General features: G+C 37.9%; 1 protein-coding gene across 3 annotated transcripts in view; it reads left to right on the top strand.

The window, feature by feature from the left end:
* Window positions 1-22,209, top strand: part of ERCC6L2 (ERCC excision repair 6 like 2) — a 219,408-nt gene that overhangs the window by 82,658 nt on the left and 114,541 nt on the right. For all 3 annotated transcript variants that reach the window (XM_036741900.1, XM_036741899.1, XM_036741901.1), the window contains exons 12-13: window positions 5,098-5,193; window positions 10,370-10,469. In XM_036741900.1, the coding sequence (XP_036597795.1) occupies window positions 5,098-5,193; window positions 10,370-10,469 (196 nt within the window). The remainder of the gene's footprint in view (window positions 1-5,097; window positions 5,194-10,369; window positions 10,470-22,209) is intronic.

Below are 22,209 nucleotides of genomic sequence, written 5' to 3'. Positions count from 1 at the left end.
CCCCTGGTTACCTTTTTATGTCTCTCTTGAGGTTTGTATTTGGAGATCAAATTTTCCATTGAGTTCTGGCCTTTTCATCAGGAAGGTCTGGAATTCCCTTATTTCATTGAATGTCCATCGCCTTGCCTGGAAAATTATGCTTAGTTTTGCTGGGTAGTTGATCCTTGGTTGTAGTCCCAGCTCCTTTGCCCTTCGGAATATCATATTCCAATTTCTCCTGTCTTTTAATGTGGAAGCTGAGAGATCCTGCGTGATCCTGACTGTAGTTCCATGATATTTGAATTGCTTCTTTTTGGCTGCTTGCAGTATTTTCTCCTTGAGTTTATAGCTCTGAAATTTGGCTATAATATTTCTTGGTGTTTTCAGTTTGGGATCTCTTTCAGGGGGTGATCGGTGAATTCTTTCAATGACTATTTTGCCCTCTGGTTCTAGGACCTCTGGGCAGTTGTCTTTGATAATTTCTTCGAAGATACTGTCAAGGCTCCTTTTTTCATCGTGGATTTCCAGTAGACCAATAACTCTCAAATTGTCTCTCCTGGATCTATTTTCCAGGTCAGTTGTTTTGCCAATCAGATATTTCACATTTTTTTCTATTTTTTCATTCTTTACGTTTTGTTTTATTACTTCTTGATGCCTCATAGATTCATTAGCTTCCACTTGCTCAAGTCTAATTTTAAATGAGTTAGTGTTTACATTTTGCTTTTGAGCCTCCATTTTCAATTGGTTGATTTCACCTCTCAGGGTGTCCTTTTCTCTCTCTAGATTCTGAATCTCCATAGCCATTTCGCCAATCTTATTCTTTAGGGACTTGATTTCGTCAGTGGATTTTTTCTCCCTTTTTTCCATTTTTTCCATATTTTCTTTTAGCTCCCTAATTTGGTTTTTAAAATCCTCTTTTAGCTCTTCCAGCAGTGCTTTTTGGGCTGGAGACCAGATCATATTAGCTTTTGAGGTATCTGATGTATCTACCGTGTCATTGCTATCTTCTTCTATGTCGATATTTTGATCCTGCCTGTCTCCATAAAAAAAATCTATTGTCCTCGGTTTTTTTGTGTTCTTCTTCATGTTGGTTTGCCTTTTGCTGGCTTTACAACGAATTTCTATCTGTGAGTCTCAGGGCTTTCTGTCCCAGCTTTCTTATTCTGGGGGTTGTGAGTCTAGAATTATAACCTTCAGTTTCCTGAGGTGTGGGGGAGGGGTCTGGCTCCCTGGCGTCTCACTCCCTGTGGGTGCTCTCCAGCACTTGCTTTTCAGCAATGGTCTCAGCTGTTTGTTGTTTGAGCTGATGACTGGCGCTTCCCCTGGGGGAGCAAGGTTACGTCTGGGCTCCTGGCTTGGCCCCCTGCCGACCCTTCCACTCTGGGACTAATGAGCTTCTAGTATTTGTCCTGTGAAGCCCCGCTACTCTCTCCTCTGTTTTAGTTCTCTTTTTTTTTTTTTTCCCGAGGAATTCTCTGGGTGAGGGGAGGAGGGGTTAGAGCCGTTTACCTGGACATTGAGTCTTCCGGAAGTTCAAGAGGCCGAGTTCCTGGGTTTTGCAAGCGTCAGGACTGGGTGTTTTCGCGGCTGGTGGCGTTGCGCTGCCTCTCGTCCCTCCCAGAGACTGCCGTCCTGTGTTGGGAGGCCTGGGGATCTCTGCCGGTTTCGGGCGCCCAGCTTTCTCCCAGCCCGTCTCCCACGTGGATTTCCCGGCCGGCCCAACAACCTCTATTTTTAAACCAGTTTTCTAAATCTTTTTGATGATTACTGCTTTGTAGTATCATTTGAGATCTAGTGCTGCTAGGCCCACTTCATCCCTCCTTTTTTTTTTGTCGTTTTCTTTGAGCTTCTTGACCTGTTGTTCCTCCAGTTGAATTTTATTATTTTTTCTAGTTTTATAAAGTTATCTTCTGGTAGTTTGATTAGTGTAATATTGAATAAGCAAATTAATTAAAATAGTAAAGATTGTTTACACTTTCTACAGAGATAAGGTAGTGAAGTGGTCGAAACTGATGTGGTCAAGTTCTCTTCCACAAATCTCCTCTAAATAGATCTAGAAAATTTACCAGACTGAGTCGTGATGGGGCAAACCAGAAGAAGTCACAGTGAATTGTTGGCATAGGGAGAGAGACAAATACTGCTTATCTGTGGACAGTGGGGACAGGGTTAATCTAGGAGCACACCATGTGCAGAGCACTCAGACACTCCGGGAAAGGTTGTGTACCAGATCAAGAGGAGGTCCTGGACCCATACTGAGGGTCTGCCATACTCATACCAGGGTACTGCTACAGGGACAGATGTGAATTGGCAGCTTTGTTACCCTCTACCCAGTGCCAGGTCACAGACCCAGGCTCTGCATGGAGGGTTCTTGTACCCAGGTAGGGAGGCCCTAGGTTATGTATAGAGAAAGGAAAGAAAGTTCAGGTACTTTCATTTATTAATTCAACATCTTTTCTCTTTTAATTTGGTAATCTCTTTTTGGGTTTTCAGAAATTCTATTTAGTGTTTAATTGGGATTTCTTAATATGTTGGTTTTCTAATTGTATGTGTAATTCTTTGATGCGTTCTTTTCCTTTTCTGATGATGAAAATGTTTAGAAATTTTCCCTTTGGGACTACCTAAGTTGCGTCTCAGAAGTGTAGGCACATTGTCATTTATTTGATGAAATTACTTTTGTTTCTGTGATTTTTTCTTTAGTACAGCTAATTGTACTTCTTTCACAAAGGGCCTTTATTGAACATAATTTGATTGTGATTGGTAAAACATGCTGACCCTGTTATTTTTACTGATTATTTAATTATCTCAGTTTCTTTTCTGATTTTCTGGGGCTAAGTGCCGCATCATTGCAGTCTTCAAATTGGAATAGATCTGTCTCTGTTATGTTTATGTCTTTAGTTTCTTGTTACCATTTCTGGTACTCTGTCAAATAATAACGAAACATTTTGCTTTCTGCAATTGTAAAGGCAATCAGTGAATAGGAAGATCTTCCCCGCCCATTTGAGTGGGCTTTGGGGGCAGGGCTCTCGGGGTCCTGGGGGGAGTGTCTAGGACCAGAGCCAGTGGTGGGCACCTGAGTTCTGGTCCACCTGATGACATGAAGCCTGTGGTGGGAGGGGCTTGCTGAATGTTTGGAGCAGAGCTAAGAGGCAGTTGGTGAGAGCAGTTAAGAGCTGAAGGAGAGAGGAAGCAGTCAGCTAGCTGGAACACAGCTTGGAGATTGCGGCGGAAGCGGCAGCAGGAGCTACAAAAAGGCAGGATTGACCCTCGTGGAGACTGGAGAGTGCTGAGCAGGGGCTTGAGGCCAGTGGGTGGTCTTCCTGCTGGAGGGCCCTGGCATTGGAGGGGGAAGCACCAGTATGGCTTGGCTTGCTGCCATAATGTTTTTCCATGGCCTCCTGGTCACTATTGTGAGATGGGCACACTGGTCTTGGAAGGTTCTTGCCAGGATGTCAGATTGGGGGCACTGGTGCATGGGTCTGCTACTTTTGAGTTTCAATAAATGCTTTAACTCCTCTGCCTTCTACTTAGAGAGTTCCTTATACCTGCGATTCTGGACCATTCAGACATATTCATGGCTATCTTTGAAGTCATGAATTCTGCCTTAATGATGTAACAACTATTAGGAAAACTTAGGATGTTCCTTCGTTATAAATAATACTAGCTTTTGGTTAGAATGTAAAATCCTTGTCAGCAAAGCTTTTTTTGCTTTTTCTTTGTATCCTATCCTTAGCTTGATAGTAGGTGCTTAAAATTCTTGCTGATTAATTGGTTGGTTTGGGGTAGATATCTTTGATCTTTTGAGTATACGAAAAAAGGGTCCACCATGCTTTATTCATGGGTCCAGACTTGTAATTTCCTTGGTGTATGAAATTATTGGTGAGGAAACTCCCACTATTAATTTGCATCAGCAGCTGTTTTGCAGCTTGTCTAAAAGAGTTGCCCTAGGGCACTTTTATTTCCAGGGTCATAGAATATATGTCAGTAGTGGGACTTGAACCCATACCTTCCCAGAACCATAGCCCTATTCAGCTGCACCTCTTCTGCCTGTTTTCTTTTTGTTACTGTTGCTTTTATTAGAAGATAAATTATTGCTGTGGGGGTTGGAGAAGGGTTTTTTCTCCTACTATAATTATTGAAATAACAATGTGTTTCTTGTTGTTTATGTGAGTAATTATTCTGTTTGTTTCCCTCATGTTGAACCATTCCTTTAGCTTTGGTATCAAGGCAACTTGGTCATGGAGAATGATTTTTGTTATCTTGCTATATTTTCTACAATTACCTTTTATTTAAAAATTTTCAAAAATATTTATTAGTGACACACTGGTCTGTAGTTCTTTTTGTCTACTTTATTCCTTCCTGATTTGGGTATTGGAGCCCATATTTGTCTGCTTGACACAGTGTTTAGCCCCACAGAGTTCATATGCTAAAGCAGAGTAGTGGAATGTGATTGTGGTTTGACCATGGGAGTTCTGGTTTGCTAAAACCATTTATAATGCGCTCTCTGACTTTCCTCCTCTTCCAGGTCCGAGCTGAAAGCGATCACTTACTCTTTGAATTTTCTTATAGTACTTGTTCAGGATCTGAGTTTTACATTTTTATATTATTTACAATTGAAAATCTAATCTGTTTGAAAGATTCAAATGATTTCAAAAGAACATTTCTTTGTATTCTTTTTTAAAAAACATTTTTATTGATTGGGCTTAAAAATGTATTTTATTTGCTTAGCTTCATTATGCTAACAATTTTAAAAAATATTATTGTAAAACATTTCAAAAATAGTATTTAAAAGTCTAAAAGACAACAGGGTGGAAGACAACTCACTTGACTTGGCAGTCAACATTTTGGGGGATATTCTATGCCAGTGGGAAAAAGTAATTCTAGAAATGTGGTAAATATTCCTTTGTCATCATATTTTGGTTAGTGTGTAAAAACCTTTGTTGCTCCTTGTTTATTTAATGTTAACATAGCATTCAGTTTTTTTGAAAGTAGAAGCCTAGCCAAGTTAATCCTTCAGCTGAAAACTTAATAAGTTGTGTTTGAGTACTGCACTTTTATGTTTCTGAGGAAATGGAATTGCTAAAGAAGTTTCTAATTTCTTCTTTCCCATTTTTCTCCAAGGGCTGGTGGACTTGGCCTCAATTTTGTTGGTGCAAATGTTGTTGTAATCTTTGATCCTACCTGGAATCCAGCCAATGATCTTCAAGCCATTGACAGGTATATGTTATTGCGTTATTGCTCTCACTTAAAGTGATTTGTACGTACTGCTTGTCATGTAGAGTTCTCAAAAATAGCATTTGATCCTGATGTTTACAGGTTTAGATTGATAGAAAACATACTTATGGGCGGAGCCAAGATGGCGGCTGGAAAGCAGGGACCAGCGTGAGCTCCCTGCCGAGTCCTTCCAAAAACCTATAAAAAATGGCTATGAACCAATTCTAGACCTGCAGAACCCACAAAACAGCAGAGGGAAGCAGGGCTCCAGCCCAGGACAGCCTGGATGGTCTCTGGGTGAGGTCTATCCCGCACGGAGGTGGGAGCAGAGTGGAGCGGAGCGGAGCCCAGCGTGGGTGGCGAGGACCAACCAGACCAGGAGCTGGGCGGGGTGGGCCCTAGCGCCCTGAATCAGTGAGCTGTGGTAGTTACCAGACTTCTCAACCCACAAACACCAAAGACTGTGGAGAAGGTTAGTGGGAAAAGCTGCGGGAGTAGAAGGAGTTCGAGGTTTGGCCACCGCCCTGGGGGGGCAGCAGAGGTGGGGCAGCTACAAAAGTACAGCTGCAGTTGCTTCTGGCCCCAGGCCCACCTGTTGGGAGGAATTAAGTGGTGGATCAGAGCAGGAGTGAAGAGCCTGCTGAAGATCTAACTCCATTCCGGGTTGGGGGTTCTTGGGGAAGGAGGAGTGCTGGTGTGGCAGAGCTGGCGCATCCCCCCCAAACGTGGAACATAGAACTCTTTAGTCTACAAGCAGTCATACCCTGCTGAAAAACTCAAGGGTCAAGTTAGTTGGCTGGGAACATGGCCAGGCAGCAAAAACACACCCAGATTCAGTCTCAGACTTTGGATTCTTTCTTTGGTGACAAAGAAGACCAAAACATACAGCCTAAAGAAGTCAATAAAGTGCAAGAGCCTACACCAAAAGCCTCCAAGAAAAACATGAACTGGTCCCAGGCCATGGAAGAGCTCAAAAAGGATTTGGAAAAGCAAGTTAGAGAAGTAGAGGAAAAATTGGGAAAAGAAATGAGAAGGATGCAAGAAAACCATGAAAAACAAGTCAATGACTCGCTAAAGAAGACCCAAAAAAATACTGAAAAATAAACTGAAGAAAACAACACCTTAAAAATAGACTAACTCAAATGGCACAAGGGCTCCAAAAAGCCAATGAGGAGAAGAATTCCTTGAAAGGCAGAATTAGCCAAATGGAAAAGGAGGTCCAACGGATCACTGAAGAAAATACTACCTTAAAAATTAGATTGGAGCAAGTGGAAGCTAGTGACTTTATGACAAATCAAGATATTATAAAACAGAACCAAAGGAATGAAAAAAAGGAAGACAATGTGAAATATCTCATTGGAAAAACCACTGACCTGGAAAATAGATCCGGGAGAGATAATTTAAAATTTATTGGACTACCTGAAAGCCATGATCAAAAAAAGAGCCTAGATATCATCTTTCAAGAAATTATCAAGGAGAACTGCCCTGATATTCTAGAGCCACAGGGCAAAATAGAAATTGAAAGAATCCACTGATCGCCTCCTCAAATAGATCCCAAAAAGAAATCTCCTAGGAATATTGTCGCCAAATTCCAGAGCTCCGAGATCAAGGAGAAAATACTGCAAGCAGCCAGAAAGAAACAATTTAAGTATTTTGGAAACCCAATCAGAATAACCCAAGATCTGGCAGCTTCTACATTAAGAGATCGATTGCTTGGAATATGATATTCCAGAGGTCAATGGAGCTAGGATTAAAACCTAGAATCACCTACCCAGCAAAACTGAGTATCATGCTCCAAGGCAAAATATGGATTTTCAATAAAATAGAGGACTTTCAAACTTTCTCAGTGAAAAGACCAGAGCTGAATAGAAAATTTGACTTTCAAACACAAGAATCAAGAGAAGCATGAAAAGGTAATCAAGAAAAAGAACAAGAAAAAGAAATTTCAAGGGACTTACTAAAGTTGAACTGTTTTGTTTACATTCCTACTTGGAAAGATGATGTGTATGATTCATGAGACCTCAGTATTAGGGTAGCTGAAGGGAATATGCATATATATATATATACACATACATACACACATATATATACACACATATATATATGTAATATATGTTTATGTATATACATACAAGTGAATGTGTATGTATGTATATATGTATGTGTATATATGTATATGTATATATATGTATATATATACACAGAGAGAGAGAGAGAGCAGACACAGGGTGAGTTGAAGATGAAGGGAAGATATCTAAAAGAAATAAAATCAAATTAAGGGATGAGAGAGGAATATATTGAGATAGGGAGATAGGGAGAGATAGAATGGGGTAGATTATCTTGCATAAAGGTGGCAAGAGGAAGCAGTTCTGTGGGAGGAGGGGAGAGGGCAGATGAGGGGGGAATGAGTGAATCGTGCTCTCATCAGATTCGGCCTAAGGAGGGAATACCATACATACTCAATTGGGTATCTTACGCCACAGGAAAGAAGAGGGAAGAAGATAAAAAAAGGGGGGGGATGATGGAGAGGAGGGCAGATGGGCATGGAGGTAATCAAAAACAAACACTTTGGAAAGGGGACAGGGTCAAGGGAGAAAATTCAATAAAGGGGGATGGGTTGGGAAGGAGCAAAATATAGTCTTTCACAACATGAGTATTGTGAAAGGGTAATACATAATGATACACATGTGGTCTATGTTGAATTGCTTGACTTCTTAGGGAGGGTGGGTGGGAAGGGAAGAGGGGAGAGAATTTGGAACTCAAAGTTTTAAAAACAGATGGTTCAAAAACAAAAAAAAAAAAGTTTTTGCATGCAACTAGAAAATAAGATACACAGGCAATGGGGCATAGAAATTTATCTTGCCCTACAAGAAAGGAAGGGAAAAGGGGATGGGAGGGGAGTGGGGAACAGGGCAAGCAGAATATACGCCATCTTGGAGTGGGGGGGAGGGTAGAAATGGGGAGAAAATTTGTAATTCAAACTCTTGTGAAAATCAGTGCTGAAAACTAAATATGTTAAATAAATAAATTTAAAAAAAAGCATACTTATGATTGGTCGAGGCAAAGGATAAAAAGATAGAGAAGGAAATCTTATTTAAGAAGATTTAGGTCTTTTAAAAAATCATTATTCCTTATTTTTAATTGTTAAGTGCGTTAAATACTACACACATTTTTAAACATATATTTCTGTTCTTAAGAAAAGGTTCTAGGCTCTCTCTCTGATACGCAGTATGGACAGGGGCAAATCATTTCATTTCCCGTAGCCATTATTTCATTATCTGTAGAATGAGGGAGTTGAATGAAGTAATTTTGACAGCATGAACATTTTATGATCCTTTAAATACTATTTTGAAATATAGTTTTGGAGTTCATGCTGGCTTGAAGTATATTGACCATTTTGCTAAAGTGCAGAACCATTTGTAGTATGATTGAACTGAATTCCAGGATTATTAAAATGTCCTATCTTTTGATGGGAGGTTTAAATGCTTCTTAAACTATAGAAAGATTGTTGAAGAAAAATGTAGCCAGCCTTATCAGGCTTTTTTGTGCAGGAAGCTCCTTTTTTTTTAACAGTATGCAATATATAGAAAATTGCATATTCATATACCTTGGAGCTTTTAAGGTAAATTGGATTGAGTAATAAATAACATTTTTGGATAGGAGTCATCTTATGAGAAGACTGGACATAAGGACATAGCGCTAAGCCTAGCACTGAGCTACCTTGTTCTTCTTATGATTTTCCTCAAACCAATTTCATTAATTTTGGGCAATAGCTTCTACTACTATCCAGGAAATTGAGAGAAGAAAGTCAGGCATAAGAAGCTTATTTGAATCAAGTAAACAAAAAAGCAGTGAAAGTATGGCAAAGATAGAAAAAAATAAGATTATGCCTTCCGAGGCCCTTTCCCCACTATATAAACTGGGCAGTCAGTATTCAGAGCAGAAGCTCCCACTTTTCACACCAAACCTCCGCAGCCAGTGTGTGTAACAACTACTGAAACATTCAACTTGTTAATGTTAACGGGTTTTAGTCGTAGGGCTCCATGGAGACTGGAGGGGAAAATGTAATTGTATTTGAGCGAAAAGGCACTTCTGGCTGCTCTACCATTCTGTAGCTCCTAAGGAAAATCAAGGTTATTGTTTAAGAAAAAACAAATTACATGACTAACAGGCCTGTACCCCAAGGAGATAAGTCATTAACAAAAAAGAAAGGCTCCATATATAAAAAAAAATTCATAGCAGCTTTTTGTAGTAGCACAGACCTGGAAACAAAGTAGATGGCCTTTGATTGGGGAATGGCTAAAAACATTATGGTACATGAATGTTATGGAATGTTATCATGCTCTAAGAAATGACAGGCATGATGAACATCGAGAAAGAAACATGAAAAAGACTTCAATGATATCAAATGAAGTAAGCAGAGCCAGGAAAACAGTATAGGCAATGACCTATAAACTGAAACATTGTAAAATTATAAACAGACTCATTCTCCATAACTACCTTAGCCCAGACCTGCCAAGCAGCTGCTCTCTGCCCATCTTTGTGCCATGTATTCTCTTCCTTCCCCATCCTCCTTTCTGCCTCTGGTTCTGTCAGCTGTACCGTTAATGATGCCATTCCTGGAAAGGACATGGCAGGGATTGCCATCTGCCTCTGCTCACTCTCCTTGTGAACTACCACTCTAAAACACTACCCACGGAGAGGTATTGTCTTCCCTTAGCTTGTAAGCTCTTTGAGGGCAGGAACTCCTCTTTGTTTTTGTATTTCCAGGTTCTAGCATAGTGCCTGGAACAAAGTAAAGACATAACAAATGCTTTTTTTAAAAATTAACTTATTAATTATAATGACCAAGCTTGGGCCTCAAGAAGAGAGTGGGCAAGAAAGCATTTTCCTTCATTCTTTCCAGAGGAGGAGGATCTGTGGATATAGAACATCACTTATAATTGGGCTTAGTTGATGATGGTTATTTTTTCTGAATGGTTTTTTATTCTTCCTTTTTCACTCATTGTTTTAAATGATAGCATGTTGGGTATTGGAAGGTCAGGGACACCTTCAGAAATGGTGATGACAGATTAAAAATACATCAAGATTTTGAGTCCTTAAACTACCATAGAGCTACATATTGCCTCCCAACATAAAGCTCTTTCAGTTAATTTGTTTTCGTGTTTGCTTTCTGCAGAGCATATAGGATTGGGCAGTGCCGGGATGTGAAAGTGTTTAGGCTGATATCCTTAGGAACTGTGGAAGAGATCATGTATTTACGTCAGGTATACAAGCAGGTAAAATTTGAATTTTCTTTTATCTGATGATTTAGAAGAAATTGCCTTTTAGCAGAGAATATTTAGATAGTAATAGGAAACACATTTTCGTTATTTTAGCTGTAATATAAAACTTACACATAAAAATACAGATTGAGTTGGTAGTCAAATCTAAGAACTACTTTCAAAATGAATACACAGATTAACAGGTCAGGCTATTTCCCACCCTCCATCCCCAACTTTTACAGGTAAACTTTGGAAGTTAGGAAGGGGAAAGTATAAGGTTGAACTACTGGAACCTTTGTATGCATGTGCAGTTCCGATTCAGAAGCCAATTAGAAGGCTGTTTCTTCGTCATCTGGTTATCAGACTGGAAAATCATAAGACACCAGAACTACTTGTACATGCTCTGAATCGGAGGACAGGGTCCCTGCATCCCATTTCATCCAGCACACACAAATGCTTCTAGGACTGATCTCTTACTGGTCAGTCTCCCATGACAAAGTGATAAAATATTAGGGTTGGAAGAGAAATAAAGTGAAAAAAATATGCTTCATTTTGCACTCAGAGATTGACAGCGTTTTTGATTACGAGTCCTGCGGAATTGTTGTGGGTCATCGTATTGATCAGAGCAGCTAAGTTTGTCACAGTTGATTGTCATTACGTTATTGCTGTTACCGTGTGTTGTATTCTCCTGGGTCTGCTCACTTCACTTTGTCTTACCAGTTTTTTCTGAAATCATCCTCTTTGCCATTTTTCACAGCACAGTTGTACTCCGTTACAATCATATATCACAGCTTATTCAACCATTTCCCAATTGATGAGCATCTCCTTATTTTCCAATTCTTTGCCACCACAAAGAGAGCTAGCAGCACCAGATTTCTTGACTCCTTATATTTTGTTCTTTTCTCACAAGAGTGTCATTTCAAGTTCTTGTCAGAGTGAGCCTTTAGGGCATTAAATTCTACTTTGTTTCACTAAGAAATTCCTTAGTTTTTCATACAACTGAGGCTAACTTGGAGGAGATGGTTCATTGTTATAATTTTAATTTTATATATTTATCATATTACTATAATATAATACATGTTAATATATTAATCATGTCTATCTCTGTTGTATATACTATGTTAGTTATAGTATATATAACATGATAATTATATAATTTTAATTTTAAAAATCAGTTGATCTTTGAGAACAAATAATAAAATCTTTAATTCCATTAGATACCTTTTTTTAAAAAAATGCTAAATTCTGAACTTAAACAATAAATAAAACATGCATTTTCATATTCAAAGTAGAACAGCAAAAGAAGAATATATATGAAACTGAAAATTTATTTTACATACAGCTTCTTTTCATTTTACATAATAACTTTGACATTTCACTTTTAGAATTCTCCCACTTATCTGACTTTATGTTCCCTGCCATACATTTAAAAAAAAACCCTTCAATATCCCACCTTTCTTTTTCTTTCCTTTTTTTTTTGAAGGGAAAGGGGCAATAAATGTTAATCCTAATCCTGTTTCCCCAAAAATTGAAAAAAAAATAAAAGGAAAAAATGAAACTCTTTTAACAAATAGGCAAAGTCAACAAACATTCTTACACTAGCCATTTCTGAAAGTGTATGTCTCATTCAGCTTCTTGAGTCCATCACCTCTTCATCAGGAGATGGGTAGCATGGTTCATCATCGGTCCTCTAGAATCAGGGTTGGTCATTGATTAATCAGAGCTTCTTAAGTCTTTCAAAATGGTTTTTCTTTAAACTGTTGTTGTTATCACATAAATTGTTCTGCTGGTTCCGATCACTTTACCCTGCAGTTGTTCATACAAGTCTTCCCAGGTTCTCTGAAACTCTCCCTTTCATTAGTTCTTGTGGCCTAATTATGTTCCATTACCTTAATATGCCATAAGTTGTTCAGTCATTCCCCAATTGATGAGCATCATATTAGTTTCGTAGTTTCTGGCTTTTTGCTATAACAAAAGGAGCTGCTGTAAACATTTTTGGACATATGGGTCCCTTTCCTTTCACTTTGTTTTTTTTGGGGGGGAGGGGGGATGGGAATGGGCCTGATGTGGTATTGGTGACTCAAAGAGTATGTATGATTTGGTCACATTTTGCACATAGTTCTAAATTGCTTTCCAGAATGACTGGAACAATTCACATTTCCACCAATGATAGCACATTAGTCTGTGTGTTTTCCTGCAGCTTTCTAACAATTTTATTTTCTATTTTGTCCTTTTTGCCAGTGTGATAGGTGGGCTATAGATCCTTAGAGTTATTTTAATTTTCCTGTCTCTACTAATGATTTGGAGCATTTTAAGGTGGGTTGTCTGTTATTTGGACTTCTTTCTCCAGGAACTGGCTGTTCATATTATTTGGCCGTTTGTCTATTGTGACATGGCTTTTATTCTTAGGTATTTGAAACACTTCCTTATACTTGAATATGAGAACTTTATGACAGAAACTTGCTACAGATATATTTTTCTCCAGTGAATTGTTTCCACATAATTTTAGCCTCACTGATTTTTCTTTGTGCAAAACCTCTGTTGATGTCTCCTCTACCCCTTGTCTGGTCATGTACCCTTTTTTTCTTGTTCTTCTGATTTGTTTAAGACTTGACCTTTTATATCTTAGGTTAAGTGCCTATTTGGACTTCATCTTGGTTTATGGTGTGAGATGGTGAGTCAGACCTGATTTCTGCCAGATTATTTTCCATTTGTCCCAGCGGTTTTTGTCTGGTGATATTGTGCCCTCTTAGTTTCTTTTCTCGTTATTTCTCTTGAGAACTCCACACAGTTTGTTCTTCTATATAAACTTTGTTATTGTTTTGTCTGTAAAAAGTGCTTTGTAGTTGTATTATATGTCTTGCATAGATCTTGACAAGTTAATTCCTAGATGTTTTATGCATTTCGTAGTCATTTTGAATGGAATTTATCTTTTTACGTTTTCTTTCTGATTTTTGTTAGTATTTTGTAGAAATGCTGGATTTTGTAGTGTGTGTGTGTGTGGGGTGTTTTTTTTTTTTGCATCCAGCTGCTTTATTGAATAAAATCAGTTTCTTCATTGATTCTTTGGGGTTTTTGAAATATATCATGTCATCTGCAAATAAATAGAATTTTGTTTCCTCTTTGTTCATCTTTGTACTTTCAGTTTTGTATTTGTTATCTTATTGCCTTACATAATATTTCTAAATCTGTATCACTTTTCAGAGGAGATGTAGGGACATCACTGTTCTTACTGAAAAACATTCTAGAGTTTTTGCATTGTGAGCAATGCTAGCTTTTGGTATTAAATATATATTTTTAATCATATTAAAGAAGGGCCTTGGCCTGGCTTCTTAGAGCTTCTAATATAAATGAGTACTGTATTTTTTCAAGTAATTTTCCTTTTTGGAAATAATTATATGGTTTTGTTATTATCTGTTTATATGCCAATTGTTTTCTTAATTAAGGTTACTCTGGCATCACTGGCATGAATATTTTCTACTAGTCTCTAGTGAGAATTTCATTTAATATATTTTCATCAATTAGTGAGATTATCCTGTAGTTCTTTTTCTCTATTATTTCTCTTATTTGGGTTTCAGTAACATTTTTGCCTCACAAAAGGAGGTTAATGGAGTGACTTGACCTTATTTTTAAAATATTTTTTTTGCCTTGGGTGTTGATTGTTCTTTAAATGTTTGATGCAGTGAATTCACTTTTAAAGCCATCTGGCCAAGGTGTCAGGTTTGGTGTTTTTTTCCCCTTTTGCTAGTTCATTTATGGCTTGCTCACTTTATTTTTGTTTAAAACCTATTTCATATTTTGTTAGTTTTTAAAAATATTTTCCCCCTTTTTAAAAACTAGATGTTCTACTTCCTTTGAAAATATCCTGTTTTACTGGCATATAATTTCTAATTAACTTTACTTCCTCTCTTATTGTAAATTCATTTCATTAACTTTTGTATTTTAATAATTTGATTTTTTGTCCATTTCTCAGGTATGCTAATAATTTATCTACTTTGCTTCTCTTTTAAAAACAGCTATTGGTTTTATTTGCCTATTTTGTAGTTATTTTATTTTCAAATTTCCCTGTTTTCTAATTTTGAAGATTTATTTTATACTTGTTTTAGCATTGCTTATTTATTTTCTATTCTCTTAAAATTTATCAGTTCCTTAATCTTTTTGTCCCACCTTGTTAATATAAGCTTTCAGATATACATTCAGTCCTCAACTCTTGTCGGGGTAATATTCCTAGAAAATAGGGTGAAAGTCTGAAATGCAAATGTTGATACATTGAGTGTAGCGGAAATACAGGATTTGGTTACCGTGATCACCAAAAACACGAATCTTTTGCTAGATTACTGAAAATATACTTTTCTGAATACAGTTCTTTATAACAAAATGTTAATTCTGATAAATGCACACTTTTGCTAATATAGTAACCATAAAATGCAATACACAAAATAAAATGTAAAACACAAAATAAAATGTGAAACATTTTTTCTCACCAGTAATTCCCTAGAATCCTGGGACCTTTTGTGCTAATGTCTCAGCTAAAAAAAAAGCATTGATTTCAGGCAATATTTACTTTTTGTAACACAGGAAACCTACAGTACAATAAATACTTTAAAGCAAATAAAATTCCTAAAACTAAAACAATTTCCAACCTGAATCTTACCTTCCACTGTGTCAGATGGCAGTGTGAGGGTGTTTTACTGTATACTTTTCTGCCATAAACCTCTCTACCTTAGCTGCCCTCTGAAAACCCAGGGGAAGGTTGCTGGGACTTTAGTTGAGGTCTTGACATCACCTCCAACATCTTGCCCTTCACGGCTAGTGGGTGGCATTGGAGATCATGAAGGATGAACCAGGCTGAAATTACCTATCAGTGACATCTGCTTCATGCACCGTTTGAGATCCTTAAGGGTCTCAGAGTATGGGAGCCTAGCAGAGGCAAGTTGAGGCTGCAGTTGATGGTGGGGTTAGCAGCCTCTGTGTCTCTAATCAGCTAGTTGATTAGGCCAACAGCAGCTGCAGACATTCTGGCAAGAAGTTTATCTAACACGTTTATTTCCTCACTAAGCCATATCACTGACTTTGCACACTTGGGCTTAGAGCCCAAAGGACTTGTGCTCTGCCTTGGAGGCATAATCACAACACAAAACTCAAGTTTTAAAGGCAGTGAATGCATGGGGAGTAGGGTGGATAAGGCTAATGGAGCATCTAGTGGGTTACCAGCCAGTCTGCAAACTTGTGCGCAACGTGCCTTTCGTTCTTTTTCTCCTCTGCGTGTAGCCTTGAATGTATGTGGTTGCCAACGCAAAAGTGAAGATGAAGTTACTGATAAAACTATGCAGATGCTTGATGTTACAAAAGCTAAACACACGAATGTTGAAGATTGACTGTATTAAATGAACTTTTTGTCTTTCTCTTGCCCTTATCCAGTTATAAGAGAATAACACAGTCTCCAGACTATTTCTATCATAGTCTTTTTGCAGTTCAAGTAGCTTTTGTTTTAAAGCCTTTGCCACTGTGCCATTTGGTGCATTTATACTTAGTGTGGCTATTTTTATTGTTTGCGATGGTTTTCAGCATAACATAGTTTGTTTTCTCTTTTGACAATAATTTTTGTTGTAGTGATATCTGAAATTTTGCCGCCTTCAGAGTTGCCTAAAACATACTGAATTTGTTTCACTATCTCATTTGCATTCTATATGTATTTGTCTTTTAAATTTGATTCTTTTATGTAGCACATTTTTCAAAAATCCATTTCTCCATTCTCTTTATTTTTGGGAAAGGAATTTAATCCATCTATACTTGGAGTTATAACTGTTAAGTTTGTGTTTTCTTTCATTACATAGGCAGGTGTGCACATACATATTTTCCACTTCCCTTAAGTCAGCCTTTAGTCTCTATGGTTTATTATGTGTGCATCATTCTGACTTGGTTTCCTCCAACTTAGTCCCTCTTCCAACAGATCTGCCCAATCTCAGATTACTTGAGTTAATTTTGTTATTATTCTTTCTCTTTTTCTCTCTCCTGTTTTTTTACTCTTCCTTTTCCTAGTATAGATAAGCATATAAGGTACCTAATCCTCAGTCTCCTACTCCTTTCCACTTTATGTATTCTTCTATTCCAGTGATATTCATTTATAATGTCTATTTCCAAGAAGTATTGTTTTCATTCATCCTTTTTTCTGTCTGCTTTTCCTTTCTGAGATGCTCAAGAATTTATTACCAGGAGTATTAATTATCAGTGGAAACAGTCAGGTGCAGGAGGAAGTGTTCTGTAATTGGAGACTTGAAGTCTCAATCCCATTACTTGGTTTTTTGCCTCATAACTTGGCCCTTTTGATATCATGCCAATCCCTCTTTGAACCTGTGGCTTTCTACAGAATTCTTTCTAGGGTCTCAAACCATTGCCTCCCTCCTACTGGATATTAATAGCAATATGCACAGCCCTGTCTTACAGATTCTGATGTCCTATATTGGTAATTAAGGTGGGATTTTTTACTGTTTTCTCTTTTATAATGCTAAAGTAATCAAGTGCCTTTGATTAAGTCTTACTAGGTACAAAGCCCCAGGTCCATACCCTTTTACTAACTAGGTGTGAAGCCCCAGGCCCACACCCTTTTGCTGGTTAGGCATGAAGCCTTCGGGCCCTAGGTGAGCATTTTGTTTGGGGCTCTCTCTCACTGGAAGAGTGTTCTGTGATTCGACTAGAGGAGATTCTGGGCAGCTGTTGTTAAGAGCCCCCCAGCGTTGAAAAAATCCAGATGTTGGTGCTTCTCTTTTTGGTAACTGTATGTGATGTCTTGATCAGACAAAACCTGGCTGTTGAATTGTGTTATTTGCTCTGTTTATATTGTCTGTGTTTGTATTTACCTCAAAGTTCAGGTGGCTGATCTTTTCCCCCTGAACTAAGTGAATGATATATTTATCATATATCATATATCACATATATTTATAATATATATCAGTTTAATTAAACTGAGATTGTGAAGCACTTAAAGTTGCTTTGCTTAGAAAAGCAGATCAAAGAATCTGTGCTGGCAGCCTTCTGTGTGCAGGTGTTACTGGCCTTACACCCCTCCAGCAGCTGCTAGTAACATTGGCGTTACATCTCCCTTGTGTCATTCCCTTTGTGGGATCACTTCATGATGTTTTCAGTCGTTTCCGTTTTGCCCATTGAACTGGTCTTCAGTTTTGAGTTGTTTTTCTTTTTCTTTTTTCTGCAAGAATTACCTGGTGGTAACTTCTTTAAATATTCTTCTTCCATCACTGGTTTTTGTTTTGTTTCTTGGGCTTTTTGTGGTTTTTTTTCCTGCATTTGGAGGTTTATTGTTTTTTGGGAAATATGCTTTTTAGGATACCTCTGACTTCAGTCTCCCAGTATTCCCACATAATTTCTTAACTAAGTTAATTATTAAGATGTTTAGAGGAGCCTAGTCAGTATAACACTAAAGGATAATTCATGCTTCTAATGTTTACTATCTTTCCTTAATCTTTGCCATTATGAACATTCCTTCCCTTGCCTAATTTACTCTTCCTTTTTCTCGAGCTTTTTATAGGCACATTTAGTATTGTCTAATGCCAAGAACAAATTATATGCCCGAAAATGACCCCCTTTCCAATTACTACTTTACTCTTCCTGTCCATTTGGTTTCTAAAATGCGTATATTACTTATTCTCAGCCTGGTTCTCAGATTGGAAAATTTGGTCACAAAATGTCACAGTATAAATTTTATAATGGAACTTTGCTGGTGGAATTTTGCCCTTGAAAATTCAGGACTTGCTTTGGGGACAAGATTTCCTTGTGCTCAGATACTTTTTAATCTGGGCTAGGAGACTAGAAGTGTGTAATGAAGCCACTAATAACAACAAATGGAGTAAAAAAGCACAGAGTAGTTTAGTATTTCTGGGGTACACACTTGTAGTCTCCAGACTTTGTGGCTTACCTCAAAGAATTTAACAGTTGAACTGACAAGGAATAAGCTTGGCTTTCCAGAGCAATTTATTAAGACTAAGTCTTTTTCAAATGGTGTGATTGATTATCTTAATACTGGCATCTTCTCTTGCCGTTTCCTTATGACCTATAAAATAAACTGTTTTACTGTTTATTTTCACAATCATGCTAAAAGAGACCCGAAATCTGGCAAATTCATAGTATCAGAAAGACTCCAGTGCACTTTGGTTAGTTTTGTCAGTCATAGCTGTTCACATAGCATTTAGTCTACAGCTTTCAGCATGTTGGAGGTGCTCAGTAAATTCCCTGACTGGCTGTTAACATGTCCTCTTCCACATGAAGAACAGTATGTATTTCTTTGGGTTTCCAACGAACAATTATGTTGAAGTTAGGTGCAGCTAGGTGGTGCAGTGGATACAGCACTGGGCCTGGAGTCAGGAAGACTCATCTTCCCAAGCTCAAATCTGGCCTCAGACACTAGCTGTGTGCCCTTGGGAAAGTCATCTAACCCTGTTTGCCTTAGTTTCCTCATTTCTTTTTTTTTTTTTTTTAGTTTTTTTTAAATTTATCTAACATATTTAGTTTTCAGCATTGATTTTCACAAGAGTTTGGATTACAAATTTTCTCCCCATTTCTACCCTCCCCCCCACTCCAAGATGGCGTATATTCTGGTTGCCCTGTTCCCTAGTCAGCGCTCCCCTCTGTCACCCCACTCCCCTCCCATCCCCTTTTCCCTTCCTTTCTTGTAGGGCAAGATAAATTTTTACCCCCCATTGCCTGTGTATCTTATTTTCTTGTTGCATGCAAAAACATTTTTGTTTGTTTTTGAACATCTGTTTTTAAAACTTTGAGTTCCAAATTCTCCCCCCTCTTCCCTTCCCACCCACCCTCCCTAAGAAGTCAAACAATTCAACATAGGCCACATGTGTATCATTATGTATAACCCTTCCACAATACTCATGTTGTGAAAGACTCACTATATTTTGCTCCTTCCCAACCCATCCCCCTTTATTGAATTTTCTCCCTTGACCCTATCCCCTTTCGAAAGTGTTTGTTTTTGACTCCCTCCACCCCCATCTGCCCTCCTCTCCATCATCCCCCCCATTTTTTTTTATCTTCTTCCCTCTTCTTTCCTGTGGGGTAAGATTCCCAATTGGGTATGTATGGTATTCCCTCCTTAGGCCAAATCTGATGAGAGCAATGTTCACTCATTCCCCCCTCATCCGCCCTCTCCCGTCCTCCCACAGAACTGCTTCCTCTTGCCACCTTTATGGGAGATAATCCATCCCATTCTATCTCTCCTTATCTCCCTCTCTCAGTATGTTCCTCTCTCATCCCTTAATTTGATTTTATTTCTTTTAGATATCTTCTCTTCATCTTCAACTCACCCTGTGTCTGCTCTCTCCCTCTCTCCCTCTCCCTCCCTCTCTCTCTCTCTCTCTCTCTCTCTCTCTCTCTCTCTCTCTCTCTACATATATATATATATATATATATATATATATATATATATACACACACACATACACACACATACACACATAGATATATACATACATACACATTCACCCATATATATACATAAACATATATGTATGCATATTCCCTTCAGCTACCCTAATACTGAGGTCTCATGAATCATACACATCATCTTTCCATGTAGGAATGTCAACAAAACAGTTCACCTTTAGTAAGTCCCTTGCAATTTCTTTTTCTTGTTCTTTTTCTTGATTACCTTTTCATGCTTCCCTTGATTCTTGTGTTTGAAAGTCAAATTTTCTATTCAGTTCTGGTCTTTTCACTGAGAAAGCTTGAAAGTCCTCTATTTTATTGAAAGTCCATATTTTGCCTTGGAGCATGATACTCAGTTTTGCTGGGTAGGTGATTCTAGGTTTTAATCCTAGCTCCATTGACCTCCGGAATATCGTATTCCAAGCCCTTCGATCTCTTAATGTAGAGGCTGCCAGATCTTGGGTTATTCTGATTGGGTTTCCACAATACTCAAATTGTTTCTTTCTGGCTGCTTGCAGTATTTTCTCATTGATCTCGGAGCTCTGGAATTTGGCGACAATATTCCTGGGAGATTTCTTTTTGGGATTTATTTGAGGAGGCGATTGGTGTATTCTTTCAATTTCTATTTTGCCCTGTGGCTCTAGAATATCAGGGCAGTTCTCCTTGATAATTTCTTGAAAGATGATGTCTAGGCTCTTTTTTTGATCATGGCTTTCAGGTAGTCCAGTAATTTTTAAATTATCTCTCCTGAATCTATTTTCCAGGTCAGTGGTTTTTCCAATGAGATATTTCACATTATCTTCCATTTTTTCATTCCTTTGGTTCTGTTTTATAATATCTTGATTTGTCATAAAGTCACTAGCTTCCACTTGCTCCAATCTAATTTTTAAAGTAGTATTTTCTTTCCAATTCTTGGCTACCACAAAGAGAACTGCTATAAATATCCTTGTACATATGGGTCCTTTTCCCGCTTGCGTGACTTCTTTGGGATACAACCCTAGAAGTGGTATTACTGGGTCAAAGGGTATGAACATTTCTATAGCCCTTTGGGCATAGTTCAACACCGCCCTCCAAAATGGCTGGATCAGCTCGCAACTCCACCAGCAATGCAACAATGTTCCAATTTCCCCACATCCTTTCCAGCATTTATCATTCTCCTGATTTGTTATTTTAGCCAATCTGACAGGAGAGATGTGGTATCTAAGAGTTGTTTTGATTTGCATTTCTCTAATCAGCAGCGATCCAGAGCATTTTTCCATATGCCTGTAGATAGCTTTAATTTCTTCCTCTGAAAACTGCCTGTTCATATCCTTTGACCATTTCTCAATTGGGGAATGGCTTGTATTCCTATATATTTGGCTCAGCTTCCTGTATATTTTAGAGATGAGGCCTTTATCAGAGATACTAGTTGCAAAGATTTTCTCCCAATTTTCTGCTTCCCTCCTAATTCTTGTTGCATTGGCTTTTTTTGTACAAAAACATTTCAATTTGACATAATCAAAATTATCCATTTTGCATTTTGTAATGCTCTCTATCTCTTGTTGGGTCATGAATTCTTTACTTTTCCACAAATCTGATAAGTAAACTATTCCTTGCTTTCCCAAATTACTTAGAGTATCAACTTTTACTCCTAAATCATGAACCCATTTTGACTTTATTTTGGTATATGGTGTAAGATATTGGTCTATGCCCAGTTTTTGCCCTACCATTTTCCAATTTTCCCAACAGTTTTTGTGAAATAGTGAATTATTAGCCCAGAAACTGGCTTCTTTGGGTTTATCAAAGAGTAGATTGCTAAACTTGTTGATTTCACCTGCTTGTGTACCTATCCTATTCCACTGATCCACACCCCTGTTTCTTAACCAGTACCAGGCAGTTTTGATGACTGCTGCTGTGTAGTACAGTTTAATATCTGGTGTGGCTAAACCACCATCTCTAGCATGTCTTTTCATTAACATCCTAGATACTCTAGACCTCTTGTTTTTCCAAATGAATTTTGTTATTATTTTGTCCAGCTCAGTAAAAAAATTTTTTGGTAGTTCGATTGGTATGGCACTGAATAGATAGATTAATTTAGGTAGAATTGTCATTTTTATTATATTAGCTCGGCCTAACCATGAGCAACTGATATTTCTCCATTTATTTAGATCTGATTTTATTCGCGTGAAAAGTGTTTCATAGTTATGTTCATATAGGCCCTGGGTTTGTCTTGGCAAATAGATTCCCAAATATTTTATAGTGCCTTCAGTAACTTTGAATGGAATTTCTCTTTCTATCTCTTGCTGTTGGGCTTTGTCAGTAATGT

This window comes from Trichosurus vulpecula, chromosome 1 (genome assembly GCF_011100635.1).
Source record: "Trichosurus vulpecula isolate mTriVul1 chromosome 1, mTriVul1.pri, whole genome shotgun sequence".
Classification (NCBI taxonomy): domain Eukaryota; kingdom Metazoa; phylum Chordata; class Mammalia; order Diprotodontia; family Phalangeridae; genus Trichosurus; species Trichosurus vulpecula.
This window is presented reverse-complemented; position numbering and strand designations above follow the sequence as displayed.